Source organism: Thunnus thynnus, chromosome 23, assembly GCF_963924715.1.
Source record: "Thunnus thynnus chromosome 23, fThuThy2.1, whole genome shotgun sequence".
Taxonomy (NCBI): Eukaryota; Metazoa; Chordata; class Actinopteri; order Scombriformes; family Scombridae; genus Thunnus; species Thunnus thynnus.
In genome coordinates this window covers 715,480-741,897 of record NC_089539.1, presented here as the reverse complement: position 1 = coordinate 741,897, position 26,418 = coordinate 715,480, and the positions used below count along the sequence as shown (strand labels likewise).

The window sequence follows — 26,418 nt, the reverse complement described above, 5'->3', positions numbered from 1 at the left end:
TTAGGGTAATTGGTGACTCTAAATTGCCCGTAGGTAGATTGCAGTGTGTGTGTTGATGGTAATGAGAACATGTCACCCGTGAGTGTTTTTAGTAGTTTTTGGACAAAAATGGAGCACTATGGCACAGAGGAATAAGATATATCAGATGTGATACACACACTGTACTTGTAAGGATGAGTTCATAGTTAGTTCGTGTCTGAACATGAGAATTGTTGACAATAAAAAATATATAGAATATTACAAGACTTTTGTGACCTTTAAACTTGACCTCAAACAGAGGAAAGTATCTTAAACAGCAAACTATACATCTGTGCTTACTAACAGAAACAATGCATATACCGATACTGTCACCATCATGATCTCAGTCAGGAGCTGCAGGCCGCATACAAGCACAACAGTTTCACACACTGATGTGTGCTGTTGTGGAAACACACACACATGAAGCAACATTTCAATCTGGGTCATCATCCGTGACAACATAAAGATGTGAGAACATTTTATCCAACATTGCTGCTCAGAAAATACTTGATTAAACCCAATCACAAATAGTTTATTATGCATCAGTGTGAAAATTGCCTTCTTTTTAAAGTGCAAAAGCGTGACATTACCATCTCCCCAGTTTTAGCACGCTGACTAATTAGATGGGTGATAGGAGTGGCACTGATTGGCATTATAAAAGCTGCACTATCACTTCTCACCGGTTCCCAGCATCAGCTCTCCTCTCTCTGCTCAAAGTTGCCATCAGAGGAATTATTTAAGATAAAAGACACTGGAAAAAATATTCTCCCCTGACAGATATTATCATTACAAGCCTTTATGGAAAGTGCTAACTTACTTTTTTCCCTTCCTCTCTCTTTCTCTCTCCATCTGTGCCACTCACTCTGTCTCTCTTTTACTGTCTCTTTCTCCCTGCGGGTAGAAAAAGGCAAGGAGAGAGACAGGAGGAATAGAGGAGTGAGTGAGCTCTGTCAATTGGAGTGAGTGCACTCCTAAGTCTGGCTTCACTACAAAGGTTAGCAGATCTGACTGTCAATAGTGTCTTGTGGGTGGGAGGGGGAGGAGGGAGGAGACGTGGAGGTGAGGTGGTGGTGGGGGGGTCGCCTTGAGAGAAAGAGATACTTTGATATTTCGGAATGTTAGAAGGGTGAATGTGGAGAACTGGAGGTTGGGGATCTAATTACCGGGCCATAATTGGGGGCTGGGGAATAGGTTGCCGTCCTCTCAACTCGCTGCAGATCAATTATGTTAAGAGAACATCTGTAAGTAGAGCTTAATGAGGTCCATTAGAGCAACATGCGCTGCCTTCCCTAACGGTGCTTGTCAGCTTCTTGGATGAGCTGGAGTGTGCTGCTGACTGGGGACCTGGTGGAGGGGCTTAAATAGGAGAGGAGGCTCGACTCTCTGCCGCTTTTCCCTTCCAGAGAACCAGAGAGACACACAGACAGACAGGGGAGGGAAGGTGAGAAAGTAACAAGGGAAAGGAGAGACGCCCTGTGAGCGGGGTCCGGGACTCGCAGAGCCGCGGGGGGGAGCCGAGTTTAGGGCGCTCCGACATCCCAGGAACTTGAGAGGAGAAGCAACTGTTCTCTAACTCTTTCCGCCAAGTTTTCTTTAGACAGTTTGGAGTTGAACGAGTTCTGAGAAAGTTGCCTCGTGGACACTTTGAATCAAAGTCAAGAAAACAGAGAAGACACACCGCTGCAGTGACCGTCACCATTTGTTTTGGGCATCCCTGGCTGTACTTCAAAGGTACGTGTGCAGTCCTCTGTTGTATTTGTGAGTTTAAAACGCTTTCCGCAGAATGACGGCTGCGCTCCAAGTCTCGGGCAAGCTCCGCAAGAAGACATAAACACAGCAAGCATATACCTGCTGAGGAAACGACATCTAAATAATTGGCTTCCCCAGGAAAAAGGCTTTCTTCTCTGATAACCAGTCATCGGAGGTTAAATGAAGCCGCCGACGGTGCTGAGGATGTAGTGTCGGGTTTTGGTGCAGGTCCCCGCTGTCATTTTATTTCTTCATTAGAGTCAGAGACGGAGGGCTGGCTCAGGTACAAACATAACAAGCTTCTCCTCTGTCCGTTTGCGCATACATGTGTGCGTGTTTTCGTCGGGATAAAGAGACTTGATCCGCGCCATTTGACGGTCTCCTCCATCCTCCACCTACACTACTGCCTCTTGTCTCTATTTTCCATTTATACGGAGGATGAATAATTGGTGGAACGCAGTGAGTGAAAGGAAGGTGGAAGGGCACCGGGAGAGAGGTGACAGTCTCACACACACTACACACCTCTGCAGCAAATTGCATGATTGCCAAGATAGGCCGCCTTGAAATAATTCAATCCATGACAAAACCTAATTACTGGCAGGTAATACCCTGTCAGCTTTAATGCATCTCATCACTCATAATGGCGCAGAGAGCATTTTATGACCCATCTCATTATCGCTGCATTTTAGGCTGGAGCAGCATGCCAACTATTGACTTGTGTCTCCTCCTTCCACAGCATCCTCCTTATTTGCACTCAGATATTCTTATTTTCACACCAGTCTGTCACTGAATTGAATGGAAAAACACCGCATGGTAACCAAAAATACACATGCTATGAACAAACGGTTGACTGGTAGTCTTCGTTCGCTTTTGTGCACAGACTAATTGTTTTAAGGTTCATTAATTCTGGCTCCTAATGAACTTGACTTGAACAGCCCAGTTAAGTATAACACATTATACCATCAGTCTGACTGCATCTCATGATGCGGGTGATTGGTCCTCATGCAGTCAGATGTTGGAGAGCTGGTGTTTGTCCTGGAATCACCTCTATGTACACATCTGAGCTCCTGTTTAAATAGTGAGACTGCACCTCACTTTAACACTGTCTGGGCTTTACTTTGCTGCCGTTAAGATCTATAGGTTTGAATGTTCTCTGGTATAATTATTGAAGGACAGGTGCCCGTCAGGTGTCTCAAGAGAAACTGATTTTTCTGTGTAACAATGGGCACCAGAGAGCAGCTTTAAACTAAAGAAATGCCGATAAGAACTAGTGCTGACACTGGCTGCTCTGTATGCACCTCTAAACAAACCTACCTGTGTTTCTGTCTCTATAATGTAATGAGTGTCGTGCGTCTGCGCGCCACCGCGGCTCCAAGAATGAGGGACGTTGGAAAAAGTGGGCGTTCCGGAGGCGCGCACGCGATGCATGCTCTCTGTTATAGTGGAGCAGCTCGTAATAAGTAAATGACCTTATCTTGGCGTATTGGTAGTCTAATGATTCACCGGTGAGGGACTGGGGATTTGGACAAAATAAAGGTATACTTCTCCCGTCTCTTGCCACTCGGACGCTGATACATTGGGACGCCGGCCTGAGCCCCACACACTCCCTGCATGGTCCACGGCGGGCGGATGAACACCTGTAGCTGGGTAGTAGGCTATCCAACAAACCGGTGGCTCTGATCCATGTGGAGTTCATTATTTCCACCCTGATGATCAGTGCGGTCCCACATGCGATGTCAGTTTGGTGAACTTTTTTGCTCAGAGGGGATCTGTAGCTGGAATCCGCTGCTGGAGTTCAGGATTCTGCTTAACTAGTTAAGAAAGGTGAGAAAGCTGGAGACGTTTCTATTTTGACATTTTTGCATTTTGAACAGTCCTTGCTGCTACTTAATTCTCATAATCATTAAAACTATACGGATTGAGATTTCATGAATACATGAGTATTAGCCTAAATCTAAATATAGACTATGAGTGAAAACAGTGTCGGGGGAGCATGTTATGTTCCTGTGGTGATGCTGGGAAAGCGAACTGTCGCTGTGTGCGCGGTGCCCAGTGGCACGTCAAAGAGCTGATTAGCGAAGCAGCGTGCAGTAGGAGCCGCTGTGATTAGGTGGCCAGTAGGATTAGATGGTCGCTGCGCCGCGGAGGAGAAGCATCTCTTTGTCGTCCTGTCATTCGTTGCCTGCGTCCCATCGTACATACAGCTCCGGTCGGCGATAAACGTGCTTTCAAACGCCGTGTAACGCCCGACGGCAGCAAACAGCTCGCTGTAGCTCCTCCGCCTGCGTTTTGTTGGCCGGTGTTCCCCCTTCTTTTCATTCCTCTCTGATCGTCGTGCTGGATTGTTCTCTCTCTAACAAAGCCCGATCCCAGCCTGCCTACAGACAGCTGCTTTCCGGACCAGGCGGCTCCGGGTTGCATGGTGGTGCTTCGGCTGCTGAAGCGGCTCAACAAATGCAGAAAAGGGAGAAAAGTTTCGGTAAGGCGCATTCTTTGCGTTTTGGCTTCTATGAACCGCACGTTTCATGTGTATTTAGTGTGTTCTGCGTCGACAAGTTACAGCATCTCTGTGCGTCGACGAGTCAGATCTGACCTGCTGCCGCTCTAACCTGATCCATTTTATCTGTTATTCCACTGATTACCTTTCATTAAGATATGCTCTGATGTTATGTTAGTGATCATGCAGCTGATATGTTCCCGCGTTCATAACGGCTCCAATTTTCGTTATGTGCTTATGAAAGCTGCATGTCAAATAGAGTCTCTGCGTTAAATCCGTTATTGGCCTCTACCAGCACTCCGCTGCCATGGCAACAGTAATTAAACTGATAGGGTGAAATGCCAGCATCTCGTTGCCGAACAGCTGGGACTGAAATAGCAGGCTATTCTCCCCTCCATCCCTCCATCATCCTCCATCCGCTCAGGGCTCAGATGATGATACATGTGGCCGGGGACGCGCAGCGGCAGCAGCCTCGAAGCCCACAATGAGAGAGTGGAAATGAGGAAAGGGAGGATACGAGCCAGCGAGCAAATAAAACAGATATCATTAGGGGCTTCGAGCAGCTGTGATTTCCCTTCCTTTATGGAAAATGAAGCTTTTGTTGAGCGCTTCCCCCGGTAATCGGAAGAGCGAAGTGGCCAAATTCCTTCCATGCTTCTCCCCTTTTCCTCTGAGTGGATTGCACAGTAAAAGGGGAGTCGAAGCTCTGCTTTCTTTGGTTTGGTAATGAGTGGCGGGGACTTTGTAGTGTTAAGGAGGCTGGACGGATCAGTGCCGCTGAAGAGGCGCGGCGGAGAGCAGCCGGCCGAGCAGCCGTGCTCTCTAAATCCAGCCAATTAACAAATCAGCAACCCCAACGCACTGGAACAAATGAGCTGAGCTGCTCGCCACACTGTAACCAGTTTGATACTGTCTTTGCAAATTATTTATTATCAAAGTTTTTATAAAACAATGTGTGGCAGGTGAGGAAAATTGATCTTTATGTACAGGGACAACATTTTCTATTTAAGAAGTGGCTTTTTTATGTTTTGAGCCCATTTATTACAACTCAGGTGAAATGTTCCTCACTGTCATTGTGGCTTAGTTTGTTCTGTTTTTAAATGTATTTCCAGGCAGCCACTGGTTTCTGTTCATTGACAGTATTACAACTCGCAGAAACTTGAAACCTACTTGAGGTAGATCATCCATTCCAGTGAACATCAGGTTCAAGAAAGTGTGTGGTCAGTATACTGTGTACAGACTGTAATAATAACATATCAGCTGACATGATTTTCACTGAGATGGAACAACTTACAAGTTTCTGTAAGTTGTTTGTAGTGAATTTAATGGAAACCACTGGCTGCCAGGAAGGTAGGAACAAACATCTGAAAAAGTAAAACACTACAGCACCTCTTTAGCAATGATCTGCAGTCGTGATGTGATAAGTAATAAATGGACCAAAAAACATTCAGAAACATTTTAAGTGTGCTTCCACACTAAAATGGTATAGTGTGAGAAATATCAGTAATGCAATTTGCTCATTGACATGTTTGGAAGAAAATGGCAAACAGAAAGTTTCACTGTTTCAAAATGAGTAAAACTGCAACTATACCTTAAGAAATATGGAGCGTGTGTGTGTGTGTGTTTGTGTGTGTGTGTGTGCATGTGCGTGTGTGTGTGTGTGTGTGTGTGTGTGTGTGTGTGTGTGTGTGTGTGTGTGTGTGAGTGTGGTGAATGGGGCACAAAGGAGAGTGGGGGTGTGCCTCTCCTCAGGGAATGGTAGGAGAATACTAATTCCAGTCTGGTACGAAGCCACATTGTCCCCCCTTCTAGCCCCCAGTGGGCCAACAAAGGCTCTCCACAGTCAGTTCAGGCCAAACAATACGGACGCTGCAAAGCTTCTCGCCTGTAGCCACGCCCCTTTAAACACAGAAGAGGTCAACGTAAGAAAAAAGTGTCCAGAAAGAAATGTGAAACTGTGGCTTTGTGTCTGTGTGGGCCGCTTGTTGGTCTCACAACACTTAAATTGTTCTGCTGTTGGTGTTAGTTTGTGATCTACTGTCAGCTGCTGTTAGGTCAGAGCTCAGCCTGCTGACCACTAAACAGTCTGCATGCACTTCTTTGTTACAGTCTATTGCTGCCAGCAATGTATATATACACACGGATGTTAAATTAGAGTTTTGCTTAATATTGTTATGAATTTCTGTTGTCTTCAAATGACAATGGAATTACAGCCACACCTGTTTTGTGAAGCTTTACTTAAAATTACTTACATGCTGTAAAACATAGGTCAAAAATTTTAGTTAAGGCCAGGATAATGCAAACTATTTTCCATGAAAAGTGGAGTGCAAGAGTATGTGTTTCTTGCGTAACATACCACATCCTAAAGACATAAAGACTAATGTGCTAATTGGTGAAATCACCAGTTATATCCTCGATCAGTTTTATTTTGATAGACTTGGGTTGAAGCTAACACTGGTGTGTGTTCTCAATGTTAGATATAGTCTTTGGATTTAAAACAGACCTGATTGTGTCCCCAATTTGTACTATATACTAACTGTATACTGTATATTAATTGTTATGGCATACTGTTTAATCACTTAGTATTCAAGAAATCAAAGTATTTTATACTAACAGGAAATAATATATGACATGTCTCATCATCATTTGTAATTTATATTAATTTTGTGCAGCTATGAGCAGCTGCTCCATTTCCTTTGTGTATTGCATTGTGCAACAACACTCAAAAATCTGGTGATTTTTAATCTGCGTACTGAACAGTGTACTTAATGTACTAAAAATTATATAATTGTAATTTTAGTATACTTCCATACACTGGACTTCATGAATAATATACCTAATGTGTGGAGTATCGAATTAAGACACAGCTAAACTCTGACTTATGAATACCATTGCCAATTAAACTTATTTTTTTTCCTTTGTGTGAACTTCCTGAAGCTGTCTCATCACTTACACATTTGTTATGTCTTTGCAGCTCCTTGTGAAGTGTGCAAAGGAACAACATACTCAAAAACCAGACAGTCTTTAGGCTGTAAACAGACTTTTTGAGTATACTTAATTTTGTCCCTTTTCCAGTGAGAACACACTACATATTAAAAATCGTGAGAATTGGGATACAGCTCTGCATACTCTTAGCTCATTATGTACATATATGATACCTAGTATACATATAGGAAATTTACAGTATGAATACTGAACACATGAATACTGTACGAATAGAACCGTTGCTGCTTAATCATCAAATAGCATATTGAAAACGAGTTTCTGTTATCCTCGAAATATCAGTGGACTTGTATCTGTCATCATTTCACTTTTATCATCAACTAAACCAAACTAAACTTAACTAAACTATACTAAAAAAAAATCATCAAACTTTAACTGGTATTTTTAATGGGTCACATTTCTTGCTTGATCATGTAGCTTCATCGTGTCTTAGAGTTTTTGTGTGTTTCTTTCTTTCACTGTGAGGGCGTCATTATTAAGAAAACATCTGCTGCCTCCTCAGTTAGCAGTGCACCAGGGTTCGATGAGTGCTTGAAGCTTCTCTCTGTACCCCTCCCAGGTATACAAATGCTCTCCGTCCAGCCGGACACCAAGCCAAAAGGCTGTGCCGGCTGCAACCGGAAGATCAAGGACCGCTACCTGCTGAAGGCCCTCGATAAGTACTGGCACGAGGACTGCCTCAAGTGTGCCTGCTGTGACTGCAGGCTGGGCGAGGTGGGCTCCACACTCTATACCAAAGCCAACCTCATCCTGTGCCGGAGAGACTACCTACGGTAAGAGTGGCAGCCAACATCTTCAGAGCATCTGCGTGACGTTAAACAAACACTGAGTATGATCCAGATGGCATATAGTCTGGTCACTGTGTGAACACGGGTGTTAGTAGTGAAGACTTTTCTCACCAAAATGCACTCTCACATGTTTAGAATTCAGGTTGAGCTCTCTTATAGTTTGTGGAATGGACCACAGCCAGATTTTTATTTACAAGAAGGCTCTCCTTGGATTTTGACCCATGGCCTTGTTTCACATCTTCAAAATCTGTCACAACCCAGCAATTAGACAGCAGCAAATCTGACATGTAAATTACAGTATGGCATATATTTGTATACTACTTCCAGTTTTTTAATTTATTAAATTAGTGTGATATTTTGTGATATTTTTCATATTGATTTGAGTTTTTACTGACACCTATTACTCAGAAATTCTCATATTCTCAAAGGAACCTTCTCTCCTCACTAGCAGATTATTTTCACTAATTTTAAAGCCCAGTATCTTTTAACATTCAATAACAAGCCGAATAAAGGTTAAAATGGAGTTTTTTTGTCAGTCTGTGGGTACATGTCATTTTTCTCCCCAGAGCTGTCAGTGCTGTGGGGGTCTTACTAAGGCCTGCTGAGAGACAAACAGCTGCTGGCACTAAAGCTGTTTACATAAGAAATGAATTAATAGCTTTTGGAGGCCTGACGTGTAACGCTGTCAACTGACATGGGTTTCACATACAAGGATTTCTGTTTTACCTTCATTCAGCTGGAGTAGGATTTGCAACATCCAGAATTTGATTTCTGAGGGACAAGATGGTGAATAGTTCAAGTGGTTTTCTCTACTGTATTTTAACATGACATAGTTTATATATATTGCACTTAATATAATTTTACAACATCCAATGCATTTTTGACAGACAGACATGTAGTATTTATTTAAAACAAAAAAAGGATGACAGGTTCATATATCATAGTATTGCTGCTGACACAGGATCACTTTAGATTTTTCTTGCCTACAATCATCCAACTGTTTTTGAACGGTTAATTTATTTTCCGCTGACATTGTTTACAGGCCCAGTCATTAATATTGATAATATATATAACAAAATCAGCAATGTGTTTTGTTTCTCAACTGATCATAAGGAAATATACAGGTCTGTTTTATTTTTGCTGGAAAAAGTGCAAGTAGTCATATTTTATGTTGCATATTTCCTTGATGCCAGCTTCTTTTAGGACATGTTTCACATGATGATATACACTGTCATTAGATTGTTTTGGAGCATGGAGCCTTCCAGGTGAGTTGGGACATTTTTTGTTATTACGGAAAGTATGTTTACAACTACTTCTTTTATGCACCTATCACATTTTCACATAGAAACATCTGACTGAAGAGAAGTAATGAAAGTGATGTAGGGACCGCTGAATCTCAGTTGATAGCACGGGTCATCTACTAATCAGAAGGCTGTTGGTAACTGGCTGGTCCATGCTGAGGTGTCCTTGAGAAACACACCGAACAGAAAATTGCTTCTGATGTGTGTGAAAGGTAAAATGTAAGTTGCTTTGGATCAGAGTGTCTACCAAAATACATATTAGATGACAAGCAGTAATCAAGAGTCACAATGTTTCACAGTTACATGCTCTGTCTGTATGTTTCATGGACATTACTGAAGGGGCCTACCAGGTGCAGGCACTAGCATCTAAGGTGTGTAATACAGCTGTGCAGTCGATGCTTAGGTTATAAGTGTATAACAAAATTAGTCAAAGCACGTCAAGTGTTTCATAACAGAATAACTTGTTGTCTTTTGTCTGGTATCTTAGAATCTTTTGCATTGCAGCTGATAATATTTTGTATAACGTATGTGAAGCAATGGTGAATCAGGGTACAGCATAACAGTTGTTCAGTGGGTGGAGGGGGTTAACCTGCCTTCTTACCTATAATACACAGTACCTGTTTTTAAGGGAATTTGAGATCTTACTGATATGAATCAGAGTAACCGTGGAGAATGCAGTACTATCAAATTAACCCAGCCCAATACTTAATATTTTTGCTAGCTGGCAAGTTGCAACCTGGTGACTTATTGTCACTGCTGATACAGTGTGTGTGTGTGTGTGTGTGTGTGTGTGTGTGTGTGTGTGTGTGTGTGTGTGTGTGTAGATCTGGAGTTGCTGAGTCATTTGTGTGTGTAATATGAACATTGTAATTTAAAAGTTGAAAATAATAAAGTGAGAGTTAATATTTAATGGTAAAATGTATATTTAATGCCCAAACCTGAGCATAATCCTCAGTATGCACATGAAAATGTTCCTGAACCAACATGGAACTGCTTGGGCCAAATTTCAGACTTTAACTGAGAACATCCTGTTTCTTAAATGTACTTTAACTGAAAGAGGAAATAGAGATTAGGTCTCCTGGGGACTGTTATAGTTTTGTTCAGTTGTCAGACAACTGAAACTGAAATATACATGAATGATAACACCTCACAACTCAATTGCAGAAGTTCTTAATGACAGATATTTCGGTTTCTGTTGTCAGACAATTGAACAAGCATGAAATAGCAATTTGAACACAGCTCATAAATGATACCTTTTAACCAAGCGAACGGTAACTCCTGCACTGCTGCAGTGAGATTTTGATTAAACCAGTATTTTATGATCATAAAGTTGTCAAGGAAAGGTAAATATAAATACAAGTTAATGGCATTACCTGGATTGGGTGATCAGCTATTTCAACATTTACAATGAGTGATCACAGAGGTTAGAGGAGAAATTTGTCTTCCTAACTTTATTGCCACACAGCATAGGTTTGCATCATTAAAAGGCTGGTAAGAAGCAGGTAAGAAAAAAGTGCGTAAAGAAGGCTACAATGGAGAGAAAAATACATGCATAGAAATATGTTTACATATCTATCTATACATATTAACTTTACATTCACAGCACTATTGTATAAAGGTAACTTCTAAACCTGAGTGCCAGGCCCACTCAAAATATTAGTCCATGTAGTGCCCAGTGTCCATAGGTCCTTCTCGTCCTGGTGGTTGCTGTGCAACAGAACTCCAGAACAAAAACTGTAAATGTCATCAGTTAATCAATTAACGTGGACATTGTTTGCCTAACACCAATGCCTACAGTAGCAGAGAGGCTGGCCGAGCATTTCTGAACAGGCGTGCAGGCTAAGAGGGAGACCAATTCCAACATGTTATTCTTTCATCTTCAAAGTTCAAGGTGACTGAATTGATTTGATGCTTGCTATCATGCGAGTGGCCTGCCTGCGAATGCGCCCTGACATCTCCTCACTGCTGGCTAATGAATGGCAAATATAGCAAACCGCAGCACACCACATCTGATCTGCAGAGCAACAAAGAAAGCCAGGCTCCATCACTGAGTCAATCAATGGCTGCAACATCACAACGCAATACAATTTTACACACACACACACACACACACACACACACACACACACACACACACACACACACATACGCACACACACACAAAATCCCTCACTTAAAAAGCAACCTCAAAAACAGTATATTATTTCTACTTGTGTTTATCTCAGTGTGCCAGCCTTAGTTAGGGACAAGAGAGGAAAAAATAAGGATGACTTCAGATTTATTCCATTTTTATATTCCATTGGTTTTAAAAGTAAATTATTTCAGCCTTCATTATACCCCCCACCCCCCTTCTCGAGTCAATCCTAGTCTGTTTAGCAGGGTGGCATGTTATTAGGCCTGACATAACCAGGGTTAATAGAATTCTTCAGGGGTCTAAAACCATGAGCGATGTGATCCCACCAGCAGAGAAATAATAATCCTCTATCACAACACATGCACAAAAAAGAGGAGAAAAAACAAATACTAGGAGAAAAAACGTAAAGCTTCAGTAGTCCCTGTGTGATCAAACATGATGTACAGAGAGGAATTTGTGTGTGTGTGTGTGTGCGTGTGTGTGTGAGTAACTAAGCCATCCCTTCATAAACCTGTGACTGCAAACATAATTACAGGTATTATCTCCTAGAGCTTGATTTGTGCCTTGTTCTCTGTGTAAATGGAGAAATGCAGCAAGAACATTTTATCAACAAATGATCCCTTTGAAACCAAAGCTTACATTGAAGATACTGGTAATAGCGCGACGCCACTGTTTATGCTGATGTGTGATTTTCACAGTACTGAGCGATAATGTTTGAAAGCCCAGAGGAGGGAGGAGAGCAGACAGACTGACACATTTAAGTTAAAAAACGCTGAGAAAATGAAGACTGCAGCACAGCGGCCTGCTGAGTGCCACCGCGTACACACAACACCACCGCTGGCTCCAAGGCCAGGATGCAGGCGTGAAAAAGCTGTTGGGCATCAGTTAATGGAAAACTGTAAATTCCAGGCATCCATTTTAAAGACAGCACCAGGAGAACACTTATTTATTTATCTATGTATTCATTCATTTTTTTAATCCAACTTCAATTTTCCTCTACAGTGGTTTTACTAAGATTGTAAATGCAAGCAAACTCACAGAGCCGTCAACATGGCTGGATTTATTAACGTTTTGGAAAGCTGGCTATCAGTGAGAGATAACCAACATGTAGAGCATGGTTCAGTGTAATAACTTACATTTTTTCATCCTTCAGAATCAACTTTGTAGTCCGCCGCCACCTTGTGTAACTATGTATGTAAATGTAAATGAAAAATGTATCTTTTTTCATCTCACATCAGGCTTATGGCATTGTCAGTTTGTATGTCGGCATCAGGCGTGACTATGACATCAAGTCAAGCTTTATCTCCAGGGACTGGCAGGGAGTGAAGAGAAAAGGCTCAGGCTCTCTGAAACTCATCTTTTCTTTTCAGAAATCTCATTTAGATACATTCTTTTTTATGAAGACGTGTCATACCTTTAATAAAAATTTTTTTTAAAAACGCTGTTCGCTGTGTGATGGGAGTGGTGACTTCCAGGATGACAATACCCCAGTTCACAGGGCATGAGGGGTCACTGAATGATTTGATGATTATGAAAATGATGTGAATCATATGCTATGGTGTTCCTCAGCCTTGGCATTGATTCTACAGTCTCTGGAACTCTTCTTGAGGGATGAACACCATCCTTCAAAAAGATATTCCCTCATTTGGTGTTTTGATGATGGTGGTAGAGAACGCTGTCTAACAAAATTTTATTTGGTTCCAGTTAATATATATATGTGTGTGTGTGTGTGTGTGTGTGTGTGTGTGTGTGCTTGAATTTATTTGTTACCAAATTTAAAGTTACAAATAAAATAAAATAAAAAAAAATAAAATTTCAAATTTGGTAACAAGTTTTCACATTAGACAACAAACCCAGTATGAACTTTTAAAACCACTCCACATGCCTAATATATTTGGAGGCATGAATAGAGTGATAACATGGCACAGAAGCAGTATAGTTAGCAAGAGTTTAAAAAATATTCTTTTTGAAGTACACTGAGCATATTGAAGGATAGCAGAACATATCATTATTGGAATAATTAATATCATTGACATGAATCCAAACTGACCATAGCCATTATGAAAGACTAAACTACATATAAACTACATAAACTCTTTACGACCTCCTTTCCTAAAGAGTAGGCATGTCAGACTGAATAATGAAATGGTAATTAAATGGCCATTCAGTGTGAATATCAGGCTAAATATACATCATAGTACTACCCAAATTACGCATACTACAGTGCAGACTGGACTCCCAGCTAGACTAGTCATTAAAGCAGCAATGGATTGCAAACAGCACTAAGAAAGCCTGTGATTTGAGAGTAGCCACTGCACAACATCCCACTCACTTCACGATAGGTGTGCTCCTGGGAGATGTGCAGGAAGCTGGGTGTAGTTTGTCATCAGCTCTCTCCTCTCTGATTCTCTGCAGGCTGAAAGATTCAGGCCAGCTCCTCTTTCTTTAATGACTAGCGCAGATGTTCAGCTGTTCTCCCAGCTAACACTGAAGGGCACAAGGACATTCTTAGCTAGGCCACTGGTCAATGACACCATGGCTTACTTTTCTGCAGATACTCGAGCTGGAGTATAGGGTATGCATCTTTTAGTCAACACCTCACTCATTGCTGCGGACCATATCTATAGCATTTTGTTGTGTTACAACTTTTATCATGTTCTGTACCTTTTATTCAGGGAGGTGGGAAGTGAGGATGTGGAGGTCGGTTGGCAGCATATCCAACTTAATCGCTGGAAACTGGAGTTCCCGTCCATCCCATCCCAAAACCCTAACCCTAACTTAAGTGTTTTATTGCAAAAATGTTATCGTACCTTAACCAAAACCACAGTCCATTTATCTAACCTTTTCATCAGTATAACAGTAACCTTACTGTAGCCGCTAGGCATGGATATTTATGCGTGCATGCATGGGTCCCACATGGTTTCTGCTTTTCTTTTGATTAGTTAAACATGTTAAAATTAACATGAGAATAAATTATTTCATCTTGCATGTAGCACATTTGGTGAAATGCATGAACGACACATAGAAGCATTTTCTGATCTGACGCCCCTATCAGCAGTAATCAGCAGGATGACATAATTTTGTTTGTGTCTTTTAAACTGTTACAAATCAGTGTTGAAAAATACATTTGTTTTATGATGTAACAACACTATTGTTAAGGTCTGCCTAGGTTTAGGAAAAGATAAAAGTTTGGGTTAAAATAAGTACATTGTTAAAGTAAAGTGACCTTCATCGCCATGGCTACAATAATAACCATGTGATAAGGTTAACGGATGATCGTGGTCATGTTTTTAAAAAACCAATGTCGTCTCTCAGTTGGAAACAGGAAATGAACAGTGATCTCTTGTGTTAAAGTCTGTCCATTTGTTGACCTCCAATCCACCCTTGCCTACCTCCTCATGCAAACTTTATCGCTCTATAATGTCATCTGAAAAAATCTGTGACTGTGTCATTTTTACAATTTGTACACATTGTATTGAATACCATGCTGCAACCACTCAAAATACATAGTTCTCAAGGAAATAAATGTAATCAGATTTTGATATTAAAATCTGAAAAAGAATGGAATAGAAACAGAAGAAGTATCATAAATATTTCTTTGTAAATCAAGAAGAACAGATTAATTTTGTTTAGCTCGCAGTGTCCTCCTTTCTCCTGTTTAACAGCTGTAAGGTCAACTTCAGCAAGTGTATGACATCAAAGATAGTGTTTCTTTCTTTCTCTCCCATGACTGCACCTGTGCTGTAATTGATTTTGCTCTTTTTTGGAGGAGAAAGGGGAACGTTGTGTTTTTTTGGTTGTGGTTCTCTAAATGTTACAGTGCCTGCTGTGCCAGTGAATGCCACCAGCATCCTTGTGCTTCGCCACATTTTTGTATTTCTTTGGTGTGACAGCAGCAGAATCGAGCTCTTTAACAGCTGCAGTTTAAATCTAAAAGTCCAGTCAGTTATATACAGACAAACCCGCAGACTTTAGCTCATCCGCTCACTTGATTTCACTATCATCAATCAGGATGTTAAATTACACAAAATCACCCCAGGGTTAAGTTTAAAATCTGGAATGAGTAGGTCTTCATCTTTAACTCAGGACAAAATCATTTTTGAGGCTTCCAAAAGAGGTAGCCTTCAATTTGTTGAATCCCTTGAGCACTTGAGGGGGAGAATTTGTCTGGAATGCATTGCTTTATTCAGGCCCCAGATTGAATCCTGTCTTCACTCCTTGTTATTACAATAGAGCACTCAGCATGCTCAAAGGGCCTCTCCTGCTCAAGCTTTTAATGGGACTTCTAGGTGGAGAATGCAGCACTCAGTCTGTAAGCCTTGCCACTTTACCTACCTACTCCTTCATCTTTCTCAAACACCCACCCATACACACACACACACACACACACACACACACACACACACACACACCGTACCTCTCCATCTCCCTCTTAAGTCCCAGCCCTCCTGGCCTTCTTTGATGCTGCTAATCAGGCTCTCCATCACTTTAGAGGGGCCATAGATGATTACCTGATTCTAATTACATGCAAGGGGGGAAACTTTGTTTGATGTCTTTTGTGTATATCTCTCTCTGGCTTCTTATAGCTACATATGCTACACACACACACACACACACACACACACACACACACACACACACACACGTGCGCGCGCACACACACACACACACACCTTTCCCCTCTACCCACCCTCCGTCCCCTTCCCCCCGGAGACTCCTGTATGAGGCTAGACATACACGCAGTGGCCTCAGCGCTACAAGGTGAACTATTCCCCGGCACGTGTTATTATTAATAACTGCCAGAGAGAGGGGTCACTCGAGACAACTCCTTGAAAAGAATCCCAGGCGAGGCAAGTAGGCTGCAGCTGGGTGTGTTGTAAAACAATACACCTCCTTCCCCTTGAGGAGATGTGCTGCTTAAAGCAAGAGTAATGCATGGGGGAGAGAGGGGAGAGCCGTACAGCCACATTTTTTGGCTGTGAAAAATTAAGATCTCACCACCTGGCGCTTTTAAGCATACCTTTACCACTGAACTGTAGGTATTAGAATATGAATAGGTCGGGGCTATAACTTTCAACACCCTTTCTCTCTGTCTTTTCTCCACACCCCTGCACTGTCGTTAAACATCTGATGGCAGCGTTAAATTCAGATGGCTGGTGAGCACAGAGCCACTGGGAGGAGCGGAGATGAAAATGAGAGAAATGCTAATCACGAGTCAAATTATGAGACATCTCCAGTTAGTAGAATTCATGGTGGTTTTATAGCCATTTTAGCAGTGCAGTACAACAGTGTAGTCTTGGTAAAATACAGTGGTAGTAATTAAGGTGTGAAAGCATGGTCTACGTGTCTCCACTTACCAGTAAATACAGTAGATGCCACCATGGATTTGTTGCCTCAAGTATTTTGCACCCTGAAATTGCTTTACAGCATGGCTCACATATCTGAATCCCACATGTTCCTGTTTCTCTTAGATATTTCTTTTGAGCAAGGGAAATATGTGACCACTGTATCTTCCCTCTAACCTTTTCATAAGGTTTCTTTAGACCTCACTCAGTTTGTATGCATCAGAAATCCTGCTTTAATGTCCTCAACACCATGGCACAATTCACCTCTCCAGTCTCTCCAAATGAAATTGGTTCTGGTGGGGTCAAGGTTCACAGAGTGGTTATGTTATGATTTGATTTGATCTGTGCTGAGGAATAGAATGGGGTAATCTTCCCCATGCAGCTATCAGAACTGTAGCTTTGTATTTTCATGCCTCAGTGTTAAGGCCTAAAATTGCTGCATGACTTTCTCTTGTTTGTTTTTGGGATTTGAAAGGAACTGAGATGTGTCCTGCTGCAGCGATTCCTCCCACACGGTCAGTAAGTGGAGAGTCTGATGGTTCAGGCTGTTACAGTGAAAGGAATGATAGAAGATTGTCTGAGGAAAACTCCTGCATTGTTTATTCTGTTAACAATTAGATTTCTGTGAATCCCAGTGGATCCTCTCTTAGAAATATTTTTTTCAGCCATATTGTCTACCACTGATATACAGCTTGACATATGCCCAGAGCAATAATGTAACTACTTACTGTAAGTAATGGATGAACAGTACTGTGTACAAAAGCTACTTTCTTTTTTTCTACAAATGATTTCACTTAAGGAATATAGTTTTTAGTTTAGGAAAAGTTAAGGAAAGTTTAGGCGGTGATTTACAGCTGTCAGTTCTGTACTGTGCGTGGCATAAATTTTATAAAAATTTGACTAGCCACTAAAACAATTTTCTTATTGTTTTCAGTATTTTTTATATTCTTCATCTTCGTATCAGTGTTTATCCGTGAGAAGATCTGCTCTCCCTCCAGATAAAAGTAAATAACTACAGATGATAATAAATAACTAGAAACTTAAGAACTATTTTGCCATTTTGTTATTCAGTGTAAAGCTATCCACCTGTCCTGCTGATGTTTCACATTAAAAACTTACTAATGGAAGGGATTGTGCCCTTTGACCTAATTGAAGGCTTGTGATGTAAAACATCTGTGCAGGAAGCTGTGTATCAACAATTGAAAAGATGGCAAAGTAGAATTATTTGGGGACTCAGAATACAGTTATGGACTTATAAGAATATTATAAGTGAAAAGAATTTTCGGTAAAGTGTTTCTGTAATTTTTTCATTCCCAATTCATATTATTATATTAGAGAAGACACATCTTCCTGCACCCCTGTACCTGATGTCTCACCTGCCACTGCCTCTGATGTTACTTGTGAATCCTTAAGAAAAAAAATATACATTTATGCCTCCTAAGAATATAAATTGTGTTACTGGAGATGTATTGTTGTTTGGTAAAACATATGAATGTTGATGATTATGATGTCATTGGTCATTTTGTTATACCCCTTATTTCCTTATTGTGGGTATTTGGCTGAGGAAGGCCTATAGTTGGACACAACGTTCCAAAATAAAATAAAAGGGAGCTTTGATTTAATGTGTGGGTACCCCTGGCATTGCAGTTTGATTATTTTTTGTACCCAAACCCACTGAGGGTTTGTTGATGTGCACATGACTACTCTGATTCAAAGTAGAATTTTAAGTCTGACTATCTGAGAATGGACGGTAATTTGAATTTGAATTGTTCAAGTGTTTCGTCACATCGCTGTGTCATATTTTGTTATGCTTATGTGGATAACATGGTCATTCTAATGCATCTTTATAGCTTTCATAAAGGAAAATGAGCAGCCTGAATTTAAATCGTCCGGGAGCATTATCAACTGATTCTATAATATCATGTGTGCATTGGTAAAAGTCAAGGCATGGCATTAAGCATTTATACACTGTAGACTAGCCTGGAAACATATCTCCTGGTAATCAGCTTGAGGATAGACGGCAGCAGCACCTCTGTTTTCTGTCCTTTAATTAGATCAACATTATTGTTGTGGGTACTTTCCTGGGATTTAGTGTCAGGGTCCACTCTACCTGGCTACAAATATGAGTGACTATCATAAAATCCAGTGTGGATTCTCCTGTTGTTGAGTGTGAGCAGAAGGTGAGATGATAGTGATTACTCAGAGGTGAACAGACAGCTCACACTAGCTGAAATGGTGTTTACTGTAATGGTTCAGCAGTAGAGTGGGCTGTGTTTTGTGCAGCCTTCACTTTGTGCCAGTTGTTGTTCTTGTATTGATTTCTCACAGCCACATATTCCTGGTAGAGTTATGTAATTCTCTAAGGATTGAGATCCGACATCTTAACCAGAGGTGTCACTGGGCTCACATATTCTCACTCACCATCCAACTACATAAGTTAGAGAATTTGTATCATCATGGCAATGACACACATAGACTTCAGGGCAAATCCACTTTAAAATGTTTCTATTATAATTGCTGTGATGTACTTTATATTATGTAAAATAAAAAGTATCCAGGTACAGAGGAAAGAGGTGGGTAAGATTAGTCATGTTTTACTTTTTTTTCTCAGCTAGATGAAATGAAGGAAAAGTTATGGTGTGTTCAGGCTGAGTGCAATTTTAGAAGCAGTGCAATTTCATATAAAGTCGATGCAAAGACATGAGTGAATCTGAAAAGATGAAAATTCATCCTTGGCAGTGCAAATCATTAGGTGATGATCTGAAAATGGTTCAGTTGGAGTAAAAAAGACAAACATGCTTATTCCAAGACTTTACACACCACAATGTACTCTGTGCATATGTTGCGGTACATTAACACACTCACCACAAACAGTCAGTTGGTCAAAGCCATGCAAATAAATGGAGAAGAGTGAAAATTTTCAGTCTTAAAATAAAATGCCCATATAAAATGTTGAATTCCTGAATTAAAGATTGTGTAGCTAAAAACAAAATAGTGTATCAGGTGAGTCACTGGATAATTCACATAAAATAACATAATACATATCCATACATATTTCTGTGTCCTCTAAGATATTGCTGTCACTCTCTAGTTTGTATTACTCACATATTTTTTTAGTTATTAGTTTTGTCAGTCAATTCTATCAGTAATAAATGCACTCACAAAATATTGTTGTTTTTGCCAAAATGAGAAAATAAGACCCAAGTTGGAATATATAGAGAAGCACATTGTTGCCCTCCACCTTTACTTCCTGTAGAAACAGGAAACTGAATTTCAGTGTTAACATGAGGCTAGTGGGCCACTACCTCTCAAAATAGCCTGTGCTTCAGTCATCATAGTGTAGGTCTCGTTTAAGTATACACATGGGCAACAAAATGTACAATCCACCCAAAACCTTCTCTCTTGATCTCTGTCCATCCATCTCTATCTATCGCTCAACAAAAGTAATTATTATTTGCTATGCATCTATGTGTTACTTCATGCACCTACAACCTTGGCAAAGCACATGGTTTCTCCTTGATCTACTATGGCTTGGATCGTACCTCATTTGTACATCACTTTAGACAAAAGCGTCTGCCAAATTAATAAATGTAAATGTAAAACTGAGCACACTGATTTATCCATAGAGATCCTATGAGTCTGCTCTCTCCTGTATGGCCCTGAGGGCTGGCTGATACACAGCCTCAGCTCTGTGTTTCATCAGTGGGCTTATCTAATTCAGTGTCCCAAACATATCAACCAGGGTAATGAAAAATTCATTGAGTCAGTTACTTTGTGCAATTGAACACATCCATCATCTCCTGATGCTTTGTAATATTGTAAATCATGTGACTGTCCTAGTCATGAACCCCCTCTGACCAGGCAGACCTCTTTGTAATGAATATTGACTCGTATTGCGTTAAATTCATTCAAGCAAATCAAGCCTTTTAAATGTTTGAAGCCCACCATGCCCCACTTTGGTCACGGGCACCAAAGTGTCAGCATTAAATTTCTTTCAAGGTTTTCATTTAATTTTCAAACAGTGTAGAAGTTGATGTTGGTAACTCCATTACCTGCTGACTGGACTCAGGCTAAATTTAACTTTCCTCCACAGTGGTTGCTCATGTGGATTTCTCTGCTCATCCCAACTATTTGATATCCTCTCTCCTTCCAGATTAACCTTTATGGCCCTAATAAATGGTCTATATTCACATCAAAGGGATGAGAAGATGGCGCTATGCCTTATGGGAAGGGGAGCATGGGCCTGCTGAAAGAGCCTGAGCCCAGCTCTCCTTCTCACTGAACAGTAATCGTGCCTGTCCACTCCAAAATTATGCTCTTCTTTGTCTTTTTAATTAAACTCAAGTGCAGTTTGGAGGCTATTTGACCTTTGCTGGCCCCTCTTTATGGGGAGTGCTGCAGGTCATTTCCATGCATATATTAATATCCCTTTTCCTCTTAGGCAAGGCTTTACAGATTAAGGAGAGGTTTTGGTCTCAAGTATTGCCCATTTTTAATCTGCTATGTGGGAAGTTCTTTGTAAGAGAAAAAGCAAAATGTTTAAGACTTTAGTTAAAATTGTTAAGGAAAAGTGTATTTTAAGTGATTATGCTTTGTCTGTAGCCACAATTAACACTCTGAACTCTGATTTTCTCCTTCAGTTTTGTCTTTGAAGAAATTTTTTTTTACTTTTTGGTAATATCACACATATAGATGGATGACAAATTAAAGGAAAAACGTACAGGCCTGAATGCTTGACCCCAATAGTGAGGGAATCTGGTGGCTTTGTTGTGCTTTGTGGGGGACATTTTGCTGGCATGGTTTGGGTCCACTTGTCCCCTTAGAGAGAAGGGTCACTGCAAATAAATACAAAGTTGTTCACTTTTATCCTATGATGAAACATTTCTATCCTGATGGGAGTGCCCCAGTTCATAGGGCACGAGGGGTCACTGAATGGTTTGATGAGTATGAAAATGATCTGAATCATATGCTATGGCCTTCACAGTCACCAGATCTCACCCCAATTTAACACCTATGGGAGACTTTGGACGTGTTAGACAGTGCTGTCCACCATCATCATCAAAACATCCTCCAGAAGAGTTCCAGAGACCTGTAGAATCAATGCCAAGGCTTAGGAATGCCATAGCATATGATTTATACATATTATGCACTGCCCTATTCCTTAATGGAGCTACACTACCAAGAGTTTCCCAGGCAACAACACAGAGGTTGACTCACATTTCGGAACAACACTGCACAGAGGCTCGCTATTGATTTCCGAATTAATGGATATTTGGCTTTATTTTTGGCAATATTTATTTTTGTCTGGCAGGGGTTCTTGTTGTAATACTTATAGGAGAAACAGTGATTCAGTAAATGTTTAGTATGTTCAGTAAACACTCAGTAAACATTGAGTACACTTAGATCCACAGTTAGACCCAGCAGTCTCCATTAGGTTGGGCGAGTTCAAAGTTGTAAAACAACAGGGGTGTTTTGAATACAGGTACAATTTATAATAATTTGTTAGTCTGTCCCTTCCGGCACAAGAGATAATGAATTAATCCTGGAAGGCTATTGATGTTGTACTTAAGTAATATGGCGATTATTCAATCATTGAGAATTTGGTCAGACGAGAGCATATCAACCAACTAATTGACCGGTCGATCAGGAGACTACAGCCCTAGTTTAGACAGTTAAAACTACTTGGTTAAGGTTAGGGAAAGGGAAATCATCATTATTTTGTATGTTCAACCATTCACCCAAATCTCCAACTTTTAACCTTTGCTTCTGAGAGACAACAGCCATTATTCACATGACTACAAGAGATCCTTGCCTGCAAAACATGAAAAATTACTAACATGATTTTTTTTCTGTTGTAGCCAGGATAACACTGAGGTCATGAATCTAAATCCACCTGGTGACATCCCACCTCTTGAAGAATTTTTTGACTAGCCACCAACTCTATTTAACCTTTTTTCATTTAATTAATTTATTTATTTGCAGAAACAGACTTGATTCAAAATATCACATGTGCACAAGAAACTTGTTTTGGTGCAAGTGATAGTACAGCAAAATAAGGAAATTTGAGAGATCAGGTCATTTAAGATTAGGATTTAATAAAATGTGTAATAAAAACAAATATAAATATTTGTATATGAACATTATACATCAATATACAAACACACAAATACACAAAACAATATATCTAAGTAAGTTTAGAGAGGGAGTAAGTTTCTGTTTAATGAGTTAAATGTACATAGTGTGCAAAGATACCAGGAATGTTGAGAGTTTAGTGCAGTAGTTTGGATAAAGTTTAGTGCAAATATCTGTAGCATGCAAAAGTATTTGGATACATATGTGCAAAGTACATATAATGGATTATATATTTTAAATCAATTAACATTTTTTGTCTTAAACAATCAGATTTAAAGACATTTTAAACTGTTAAAAAACCTTTAAAAAAACAAATTCCCCAGCACGATACTGAAGACATGACCTTGGTGATAGCTGCAGCCTTGTTGTGAGAACAGACTCACATTTTCCCAAAATGTGTCCTGTCAGTATTTGGTACCTTTTTGAAACTGGGATCATGACTTGATCTTGACAACACAATGTTAGTTTAAACAATGCTACATCAGTTTTTAATGATAAATGGCAAAAAAAGGATGTATATGCCACTGGTTGTCAGGGGTTGAGTGCTCATTATAGGATCCTGTGGAAGAAAAAGAAGGAATTATCTTTTTTTTTAGTTGCATCACTGCTGAACTCTATAGCTTGCAGCAGTCTCCATGTGTTGTTTCCATTGTCATGTTTAATATTGTGTGTGTGAGTAAAGGGCCCTCCGTGGTCACTGCCTCTGCAGCACGGGCCCTATGCCTTGCCTGGAACACACGGCTGGCTGCAGCTCCACCACATATTTGGCTGACACCTCTTCTCTGCAGGCATGTGAGAGCATGATAACTGCCCTGCTGTTTGACACACAGTGATATGCAGCACCCCCTCCCCTCCTCCACCCAACAGGCTTCGGCACACATTGGTCTTGTTTTGTTTCAGGGCTATGTGTTTGGGAAGCATCCACAGTTTTCAGCCTGTATGCACTCACACACTCATAGTCAGTCCAAAAAGAAAAAAGAGGCCACCTCACCTCTGGAAAGTTGAGTGTGGTGGAGGGCAAGGTGGAACCTGTCTGATGTCTGGAGGGAAGAAGACAGTCTCCCCTGTGAACCTGCACTTCTCTGTTTTTTAACTATTGATGCTAAATAGCTCCAAGTGACAAAAGCAGATGTGTTGTGGCGGGTGGGATCAAATGCCGCCATGATTAATGGGGCCTGCCGGAGCAGATGACAACAGACAAGGGTCTGGCTTTGTGCCTGTTGAAAAGAGGATGGATTGAAAGAATGAAGAAGAAGAGGGAAAGATACAGAGAGATGGAGGACAGAGAGAGAGAGAGAGAGAGAGAGAGAGAGAGAGCACCTGTTAGTTAAACACTCCCCCTCTAGAATGACCTTCAACCTCTGTGTCTATATGTATAGGTGTCTGTGTAAACACAGCAGTTACCAGCTCAGTAAAGATCCAACCAGTATAGGGCTGAGAGCAACTCAGACCCCAGTGCACTGGTCTGGGATTAGCTGAGGCCAATGAGGCTTGGGGTGATGTGGGGCTGCTGCTGCAGGTTCAGGGAGACAGTGAGTTTCATCTCTTTCCCTCCATCCTCTCTACTCAGGGCTCAGCCTCCACACATTCACTGGGGATGTTCGAGGTAGGGCTGAAGCCTCAACACGACCCAGATGAGTTTACGTACAGGAAGTAAAGAGAAGACTGTAGGTTTTCATGCAGATTTCTTTTTTTTTAGTTAGTTGGACTTCTTTGTAGTGATGTCACCATGTTCAGATCTCCCTCTCTCTCAGATCAGTGTTACTATTACTGATAGAAATAATGGAAAACAAGACCAAAGTTGGAATAAATTAGAATTATCATTTAAGTAAAAAAAATAATGCAGGATTTTTCCTGTACATTATGGTATGTTATTTATACTTTTACCTAAAAATAATGTAAATACTGCCCTATTCCTATCCCAGTGTACTCTGCTAGTTTCTGACAGAAAAATCTGTACATTTGAATTTTGCTGAAACAATGTGGACATTGTCAATGATTGCAGTTATCATGCAGTTTGCTTGTGTCAGAGGTGGTGTTTCACATGAAGGAGGTTACCTCACCTCGAACCATAAAATTGTAAATGGAAGTGTGTAAGATGGAGTCAAACTCTATTATGGAAGCATGGAAGCAGCTCTTCTGCATGCATTACACTGAACCTGAGCTGCAGTCAGTCAGCTCAGCTTGCCAGCAATTAGTGTGGTGGTGTGTGTAGACATGGTGGTGTGTGTGGATGGCTTCAGCCAGGCCTTCTGTGCCACCCCTGGTTAATGAGGCCTTTATGGAGATAAAATGGGGGTGCAGGAGAGGAGGACGTGGAGACGAGCACTAGCCAGGGAGACTGGAGCTGGCTGCAGCTGTTAGAACAGTGAGGGGTGGATGGGGGCGGGGGCAGCACTTTGGAAAACAGGATTTGAAAATGCTGATTGGTTGGTGTCAGCCCTCACTTACAGGCGTTATTTGGATGGTATAGGCAGAGCTGTGAGGCCTGCACTGAACCCCTGAGCGACTTCTCAATTAGTGGGCGGCCTAGCGGAACTGCCAGACACTATTGTGCAACCACCCCCCATACACACACCCAGTCCTAATCCAATCGCTGCCTCCTAGGCTGTACGGCAACCAGATCTCTACAGTGATCAGGCACTGGTCAAGTTATTCTGTGCTGACTTGATGAGAGCATGCTATGGTAGAAGCCTTTTGTAAACCATCATATGGGAGAGCACTGAAAACTCCTTATCAGGCCCTTGTTGTTTTCATAGTACAAAAGCTTTGAAAACATAATATGATGTTTTCAGTGTTGCACTCTCTTCAATGATAACCACAGGGCTCAGAATGGAGGAATGTGATGCTTTGTGATGGGTCAAACCTGAATCGCTCAGATAACACATGCCACAATGAGGAAGGAGAGAACCCGCCTTGCTTAACCAAGTCACGCCAGTCGCTGTGCTATGCTTGTGTAAAATAAGATGTAAATTTGGCAATTTTAACAGCCAATTTATTCATGAGGAAGCCAAAAAAGAGAAAAATGCTAATGCTACACACTGCTTTGCCTTTGGCCAGGGCACATCGACAAACAAGTCGCTCAGCAAAGGAATTAACAACTTCATTAAGTTATTTGACAGCGTTCGCACATCCAGTCCTGCATCACTTTGTCTGTGCTGGCTGATGCAAGATGTATATACTCGTACAGAAGGTGCCAAATATACATTTGCAGACTTAATATAACCGTTTGCTTCATCTGTTTTTAAACCATCATCTCGGGATGTTTGTCTAAGCAAAATTAAAAGACATCTGTAAGAAGGAATCAGTCCGGTAAAATCAATACAAAGACTCATTATTGAGAAGACATCCAATTTATAATTGGTTTGGGGGGTTTAAAAGAATCAATGTGTGGCTGAGGTCCTGCCTGCGTCTTGTATATCTGATGTATATCTGAGCACATGGTGGTGAG

The 26,418-nt window shown here is 40.9% G+C and overlaps 1 protein-coding gene across 3 annotated transcripts in view; it reads left to right on the top strand.

Annotated features, from left to right (window-relative positions):
* Positions 1 to 1,130: 1,130 nt before the first annotated feature.
* Positions 1,131 to 26,418, top strand: part of lmo3 (LIM domain only 3) — a 51,794-nt gene continuing 26,506 nt past the window's right edge. Inside the window, exons 1-2 of one of the 3 annotated variants that reach the window (XM_067582064.1) lie at positions 1,131 to 1,749; positions 7,827 to 8,040. In XM_067582064.1, the coding sequence (XP_067438165.1) occupies positions 7,835 to 8,040 (206 nt within the window). In that variant the 5' untranslated portion in view covers positions 1,131 to 1,749; positions 7,827 to 7,834. Of the gene's footprint in view, positions 1,750 to 3,226; positions 3,592 to 3,990; positions 4,247 to 7,826; positions 8,041 to 26,418 lie in introns of those variants that run through there. The other 2 variants (XM_067582065.1, XM_067582066.1) reach the window with 2 other exon arrangements.